This window comes from Orbicella franksi, chromosome 7 (genome assembly GCF_964199315.1).
Source record: "Orbicella franksi chromosome 7, jaOrbFran1.1, whole genome shotgun sequence".
In the NCBI taxonomy this organism is placed as follows: domain Eukaryota; kingdom Metazoa; phylum Cnidaria; class Anthozoa; order Scleractinia; family Merulinidae; genus Orbicella; species Orbicella franksi.
The window spans coordinates 14,143,825-14,151,894 of NC_138151.1; the positions used below are offsets into that span (position 1 = coordinate 14,143,825).

An 8,070-nucleotide genomic window follows, 5' to 3' on the forward strand; every position below is an offset into this window, starting at 1 on the left:
AAATTGGGTGTGGGTGTGCGGCCGCTCCCAAAACCCTTACCCTATTTATGACCAAAATCTGTGATATTCCCTCACGGCACTTTCAGAAGCCCGATACCGGAATTTAGCTGTGCGACCACCCATTATTAACTTTGACGCGGATGAGGCATATTAACTGCAAGTTAATACCTAACGTGACCTCTTCCAGTCTCGGCCTGTTTTATGTATCTACGCAAAAACTAATGCGTAGTACATGGTGTTGAAAGACAAGTATGCGCAGTGAACTTATTTAGAATCTACAGGCCGTATCTTATTTATGACCTAACCAAAAATTCGAAACCATATTTATGACCTGACCCTAAAATCAAAACCCTGTTTTAGGCCTGCGTTATAATTAGTTCCCTAGTTCAGACCAATGTTAAATTGCCGTGATCATAATTTGTGAAGGGCTTTTGATGATTTTCTTTTCGATAATGATGAAAAAGTGGCTTCTTTTTAAAAACATACCCATATAAAGGCTAGAGTGCAAAAACCATACCCTATTTATGACCAAAATGGCCAAAATCAGCTAAAATCGATACCCTATCTATGACCGAAACGGCTGAAAAACCATACCTTTTGGGGCCGCACATACCTATATAGCCCATGTAAGGAAGTACCCCCCTCCCCGGGGATCTTCTCTACTTTTCAAAATGGCCACGAGCCACCATTTTGAAAATCGTCGTCTCGTCCCGGGGATTTTCCTCTGGAAACGAGGTTGTATTAGGCCCACAGTCCAAGACCAACAAGTTCGTTGAAATTTCAGGGCCACCCAACAACCGAATATTTTCAAATACGTCAGGAGTGTCTCTGATGTATTTCTCTATGTTCTAGAAGCCCGTTTAGTTAATTTGGAGCTGCCCTAAAAATATTTATCTGTTCGGATATTTAGGGGGAACTTGGGTCATTTCCGGAAAGTTCTAGGGTCCTTTTTTGACTCATCGAAAATAGTTATCTCTTGTCGAAAGGTTCGAGGATACGAAGAAGCCATAGTTTCACTAGAAAATTTTAGGGGAAAGTTTCTGCTTTATCCGCGTGCCTATCGAAATTTTGCGAAAATGATATGCAATATAAATGTTCATCGGAAAATTATAGGCGTAAAGCCTATTCATCCGAAAACGTAAGGGCGCGTAAATTATGCGCTCTGTCAGATTAAAGACAGACAAGGGTGTTCGGTCGTTGTCCTAAATCTGACCGCTAAATGGTTTTTGCCGAAATTTTAGCAACTTATACATGTAAAATAAATAAGGCAGACCGAAATTTTAACGAACAGAAAAAAAAACCCGTCCGAAAATTATGGTACATTATAAGAAGTGAGCACATCAATTCCGAAAATTCTTGGGAAACCAGTATGGTTTTCCGAAAAAAATTGAAACGTCTAAAGCATCGCTCAGCAAAAACTTCCAAAATCTTTTTGAGTTTAGACAACCTTCCATCCCAAGAGATATTTTATAATAATATTCCGTTGGATGCCCCTGGAATTTGGTGAACAAGCTTCACTTGCTTGCAAGATTTATTTTGGCTTTCAAACAAACATCAGGTGAATATTTCTGTTTCGCCCGGTGCAGTAAACCAAAGTTTTGACAGTTAATAATACACATGAAACAATTACTCGATTATGACAGGTTGAGAACAGTGCAGCTCAAGTGTAACATCAGTGCAAAAAGTGTAACACCGGTGCAAATTACACATCGTAATTCTGGATTATGATTGGCTGAAAGACAATAGGAAATTTTTTAAGCCAATGATATCACGTAAAATGATGACGAAAATTTTGTGCGGAAACTTTGAGAAAAGTTTTCTCGAATGAGAAAAAATGGGTTCAAGAAAGATTTTCCGGCACTTCCTCCACACGAATTTTTTCGTGTTTATATTATTGATAAGTAATCATATGGTTTTCTTGTTCAATTTGGAATTAATTTGCACTTGTGAGTTTTCAAAAAAGCTCACTCGTGCAAGTTAATTCCAAATTGAACTCGAAACCGTATAATTAACTATACTAATTAACAAAATGATTACTAGACGAGGTTTAGCAAAATATCGTGATTGGTCTCATGGTCAGAGGGCCCATCAATTATTTCACGAAGCCGAAGGTTGAGGCAAATAATTGATCTGCGAGACACTGACACTGCGATAACCGAGTTCGATAATTGTTTTATCATTCGATCGCCAAGTTTGTTTCCATATTTAAATCACTCTCTGAGATCTAAGGGAAACGATCTGCCATTTTGCACAAATTAAAAGAGCGTGTTTTTAATTACGCATGAGCAGAATATTATTTGTTGCAAAACCCATTAGACGGCAGTTACTTGCAGGTCACGTAGTGGGCTTACGAAGGGAACATTATAGCGAATGATAACTCTTGTTTTTTTACAGGCTTTATTAGTATGGCTGTGAAAGTAACTTCAAGTTTTATTCAGTACAGCTTTTCTCGATTTCTACTGCCGACGTATGAAGTGTCGTAGTATGTCCATGATAGCGTGTCGAATGTTTCTTATCTTCCAGCAGTAAATCAAAGGGTTCAGAGATGAATTAAGAAATATCAGAGTCCATGAGCAGAGTGAAAACCTCTTCTCAGCGATACTCGGCTCGTGGTTTGCATTAAGAGCCATAAGGATCGATTGAGGTAAGTAACAAAGCAAATACACGAGATATACGTAAAAAACAACGATGGCAGATTTTCTGAGGCTCGCAAATCGTTGTACTTCTTGCATTTGAAGGGTTTCCATTTGGTTCTTGTGGCGTTGTACAACTAAATAATTCTGATATAAACTATTGCAGTAGAAACGAAGCAACAAGTTGCAACAGTGGTGAATATGACAGAATTAATTTCAACTGGTGACCAAAATGGCATTATAGAAAGAAAAGCACTCAACAGCCATATTGAGATCACCACTGCAACAACACGCTTGTGAATGACAAGTTCCTGGTATCTGAGATGAAGATGAATCGCCAAGAATCTGTCGACGCTTATGGCCACAATTCCAAAGAACGATGATAAAGAAAACAAATTCATCATTGTGATAAAAACTTTGTAAACAGCACAGCCCGGATCGGCTGCTTGTGACCACTTGACCAGAAGTGAGATGTAAAATGGCTGTACCAATAAACCAACACCAAGATCAGAAGCCGCAAGACTAAGGAGCAATGTTTTCAACGGTTTCGGCAGCGACGTTTTCCGTATCGCGTGGATTGTTACAATGCCAAACATGGTAGCTGTATAGGATAGAAAGCTGTTAAACACACAGTTCGCAATGGAAGTCGAATGAAGCTCTTTAACTTCCGCTGGTGAGGGAATGTACTGTAGTGTATCGCAAGTTGACTTCGACATGTTCATGACAGCTGGCGTCTAACCATTCAGTTTCTTCCTACGCTTTACAGCTTTACAGCCCGTCGTTTTCTCTGTTTCTCAGCTTATATTGCAGCAGAAGAGCCTATTCATTTGCCTAAAGGAATAGTTTTATGGTTATTAAGCTTAAAAGCAATTGTCAAACCATGGAAAGCGATAAAAACATTTGCAGGACTTGCCCTTTCCAACCTTTCCACTGTTCTGCTCACAAACACGAACAACACACGAATAACAGTAGTTCGATCGCACGAATTTCCTTTGAATAAAATGAATTTTAGCAATCAGTAATTCTAATTAAACTTGCGAGACTCCAGCTTCCCAATTATTTCGTCCTATCCGTGAGCTGCAAGTGAAAGTAATGACGTCATTCGCTAGTCTTATCAAAAGTTGTAAGGTATCTGAAAAAGCTTAGTCACCACAACTTAAACAGGTGCGAAGTCCGAGTCTTTAAATTTGAAACCGATCTTACTATTTCTATAACTGGTGATGAAAACTAGCTCTAACCCATCAATCACCGTCAACTTGGTCACCATGAGGATCGTTAAGGCTTGCGGGAAATTTGATCGATTAGAAAAAGAAAAGCCAACGAAATATTTTACTTTCTTGGCGAATGAGATGAACACAACATCTTAATCAGTGAGTCAACGGCACTTGCAAACATGTTGACCGCCAATAGATAAAGCGATCTTCAGCTAGCCTCTGTAGCCATGGTTTCCTGAAAACAATGATCGCATGCATATATTAATTAGATTTAGCGACCATGATTTGCCATGTAATCGTGAATGTAGAATACATTGTTAAATGCATGGAACTATCTTTCGCGGAATAATCAGTAAAGGAATAGAAACTGGCGCCTGTCATGTGTGAAGACTGATGCAAACAAGAGGGTTGCTTCTGACTGAATTCCAAAGTTTATGAAGCATTTGTTTCCTGATGACTACTTAATTCGAATTCTCGTAAGCTGTCACTTTAAATCGTGTTGACTAGGCGTCATGGAAAACGACTTCACAATATGATAATTTCAAATCGTTGATATGAAGATCGGCATTTCCTGTGGAATCCTGTTAAATTTCAACGCTTTGAAAGTCTAAAACTCATAATTTAGCAAAATCCGTGTTTAGTATTGCTTTCTTTTTGGTAATACAGTATTATACCAAATAAAATTGGGACACATATCTCTCAATCCACGCGTAATAACATAATATGAGGACGTGGGTTCGAATCCCGTCGGGACAGAGATTTTTCTTTGTTCTTTGCTCGACCGTGAGATGATGAATATTTCATGACCTTTCTTCTTTCGCAACACATTCATTATCTAAAAATACAGTTTGAATTTAGAGCCTAGGATTATCCCTATGCTTGGGTCGGCTTAACGATGCCGGGAAGGCAGACCTTCCGCTCATATTTGCTTTGAAGTCTTCCTTGCACTGTAAGTATCCTTTTCCAAGAATCCAAAACGGCACCGTCCGTGTGTCTTAATTGCAGTAAGTCTTCTATACCTTACCTAGACTGTTAGGCTGTCGGGCGAAGAGAAGCAAAGCCAATGAATTGAGGAGGTTTCGCACCCAATCAAGTGTGCACCGTCCGAGTTCGCACCCACCTTTTCCAGTTCGCACCGAGATGTCGATTGAGTCAGTCGCCTCAAGCATTCACTCTCGTGTTCACGTTTAAAGGACGAGAAATAGTCAGTGGTTTCTCTCTCAGAGTAATAATAATAATGCCTTTTGGGCTCCAGTTTTCTTAAACTTAACGCTTACATGAAGACATGGTAAGAAATAAAGCCGTAGGGAGCGAACTCCAGCGACCTATCAAAGTGTCGTTTGAACTGGGATGGTGCGAACTTGATTGGTTGCGAAACCTTCTGCTACCGACTGAACAAACGGCTTTCAGAAATAATTTGAATTTTCTCGCTTAATTCGCTCACCCGATTTAATTCTTTCGTGGTTCAACGGCAAACGTTTTATGAGGATGATTTTTCGAAGTGCCTTATCTTGTCATATGCTGGTCCGGGCGGTGAAGTAGGGTACTCCCAGAAAAATTTGGTGGAGGTGTGCGGCCCGCTTCCCAAAACCCTTACCCTATTTATGACCAAAATCTGCGATTTTCCCTACCTTATTATACTTATGACCAGACCAAAATTTCGATACCCTATTTATGACCGTTGCGGCTAGCTGACACAGTTACCCTAAGCATAAGTTTTGAAGGGCTTCTGTTGTCGGTCTTATCGATAATGATGAAAAAATAGCTTTTTCTAAAGAACATACCTAATTTAAGACTTGAGTACAAAAGCCTTAACCTATTTAAGACCAAAATGGTCAAAATGGATACCCTATTTATGACCAAAACGGCTGAAAAACCATACCCTTTGGGGCCGCACATACCTATATAGCCCTTATAAGGGAGTTCCCCTCATCTCGGGTATGCCGGGTACTGCACATTAGTTGTGTGTTGGAACTGTTGGGTCATGGTGCCGGCGGATGAAGTTTCGCAGGATGTTCATGATAGCTCGTCGAATGTGTTTCATCTTCCAGCAGTAAACAACAGGGTTCAGAGAGGAATTCAGAAAAATCAACGTCATCGAATAAAGTTCGAGCGTGTGCTTCATCACAGCAAAACTCGGGGCATGGATTAACAAAAGCAGAAAGTGAGGTAAGTAACAAACCAAAAACACGAGATATACATAAAATACGCCCACAGCGGACTTCCTAATGCTCGCAAAATTTGCCATGTTGCCATTTTGTGTTATTTCACGGATTTCTTGTAGTTGAATGGCTTCCATTTGGTTCTTGTGGCGCTTTAAAGCTAAATAGATCCTCCAATAGATTGCTGTAGTAGCAATGACACAAGCAGTTCCAATAGAAGAAAGCGCTACGGAAGAAATTTCAGTGGCAAGCCAAAACGTAGTTAATGAAATAAGTACGCTGAAAACCCATACTGACACTACCACGGCAGCAACTCGCTGGTAAGTCACAAGTTCCTGATATCTGAGATGAAGATGAATAGCCAAGAATCTGTCCACACTTATGGCCACAACAGTAAGGTACGAAGCAAGAGAAAACAACCTTATGACGATGAAAAAACCGTTGTAGGCTATGCAGTCGGGGATGTCTTTTTGCAACCACCTCACCAGGAGCGAGATGTAAAATGGTTCGCCTAACAAACCAACACCAATATCAGAAACAGCAAGACTCAAGAGCAATGTTTTTAACTGTTTCGGCAACGACGAAGTTTTTCGAATCGCGTGGATTGTTAAAATGTTCAACATGATGGCTGTATAGGAAAGAAAACTGTTGAAGACACAATTGGCGATGTAGGATGAATGAAGTTTTTGAACTTCGGACAATGTCGGGAGATAGTGTACTGCATCACAAGAAGTTTCCGCCATGAATGTTGGCCCTTTTGTGTTATTTTGCAACACGGAAACTGATTTCCTTTCCACTTTGTTTCAGCAAGACAGATGGCCGTTTCGTAGCTATAAAACCTTCTCCGTTGAGGAAATCATCAAAAAACCGAAAGTAGTAAAATGTATGCAGTACTTGCGTTTTCTGAAGTTTTGTTCACATATGTATTACCGATGTGTAAAACTATAAGGATCCGGTTGATTTGTCTAGAATGGAAATGATTTTTATCGATCAGCAATATATATTTAAACCAACTCCAGCACTAACTATAGTTAATGGTAAAGCCGCCAATGACAATTGCTGCAGTTAATGGCTGCCAGTCGAAAGTTTATTTATAGCGCAGGCAATCTGTAGCCAGTCATGCAAGCATTAAGTTTTCTTTTGGAAGAATCGATTTGAATTTCTGGTGTTTACAGTCTAAAATGTGTTTTGGCAATTTGATCGAGAAGCCGGCCGGAATTTGACCTAGACCGTTCTGAGAAACGCTATTTCCCGTGAACGGATCGCCTTTTCTGTACTGTAAGGCCCCATCCACACTACCCCTCAAATGTTTTCCGTTCACACTACGCCGGAGAAATTTGAAAACGCAGCAATCACTGGTCATTTCTGAAATATTTTGAATTTGTGTTATAGGAAAACTCGAGCAGGGAAATCACCTCCGTTTTCAAAATGTTTTCCGTCCACGCTGAGGCCTCGATCACACTTACGCGATTTTAAAAATATCCGTTTTCGTCTCAACGAAGCAAAATATTTTCGCCCACATTAGTGTTTTCGCTTTATTTTCCTGTCCACGCTGACGCGTTTTTGTACCGAAAACGAAGACTTTTTGATGCGTTTTCGCCTATCGTCCACACTAAAACGGCCTAAAACGCTGATGAAAGCAACAGTCTATGACGCTTTTTTCGTCACCGTTTCCAAAAGGCTCCGTTTTCATCTGTCCACGCTACAAGCGGGGCGTTTTTCGAAATGCGTTTTCAATAAACTCCACGGTTTCGAAAATGACTTTCGAAACCGTTTTCAAATGCCTCTGTTTTCATCCGCAGTTTTGGGCGTTGTAGTGTTGACAATACGCGAAAACGCATCAAAAAGTATGCGTTTTCGAACGAAAACGCGTAAGTATGGTCGGGCCCTAAAACGCAAAGCCGGCGGTTTCAACAAAAGTTCCTCCGGCATGAAGAGCGTTTTCGTGACGGATTAGTGTGGACGGTAGGCCTAACGGTCGAAATAATTAAAGCTGCGTTCTCAAATTTCTCCGCCGTAGTGTGAACGGGGCCTAAGAACAACATCATAGTTGATAGCGAG

The 8,070-nt window shown here is 40.4% G+C and overlaps 1 protein-coding gene and 1 pseudogene across 1 annotated transcript; both read right to left on the bottom strand.

Moving 5' to 3' along the window:
- Positions 1-2,356: 2,356 nt before the first annotated feature.
- LOC145492129 (adenosine receptor A2a-like) lies at positions 2,357-4,371 on the bottom strand (annotated as a pseudogene).
- A 266-nt stretch (positions 4,372-4,637) lies between these two features.
- Positions 4,638-7,305, bottom strand: LOC145492128 (adenosine receptor A2a-like). The gene has a single exon (XM_081471464.1). It carries the CDS (start codon positions 6,750-6,752, stop codon positions 5,805-5,807), a length of 948 nt encoding a protein of 315 aa, XP_081327590.1. The 5' UTR covers positions 6,753-7,305; the 3' UTR covers positions 4,638-5,804.
- Between the last annotated feature and the right edge of the window lie 765 nt (positions 7,306-8,070).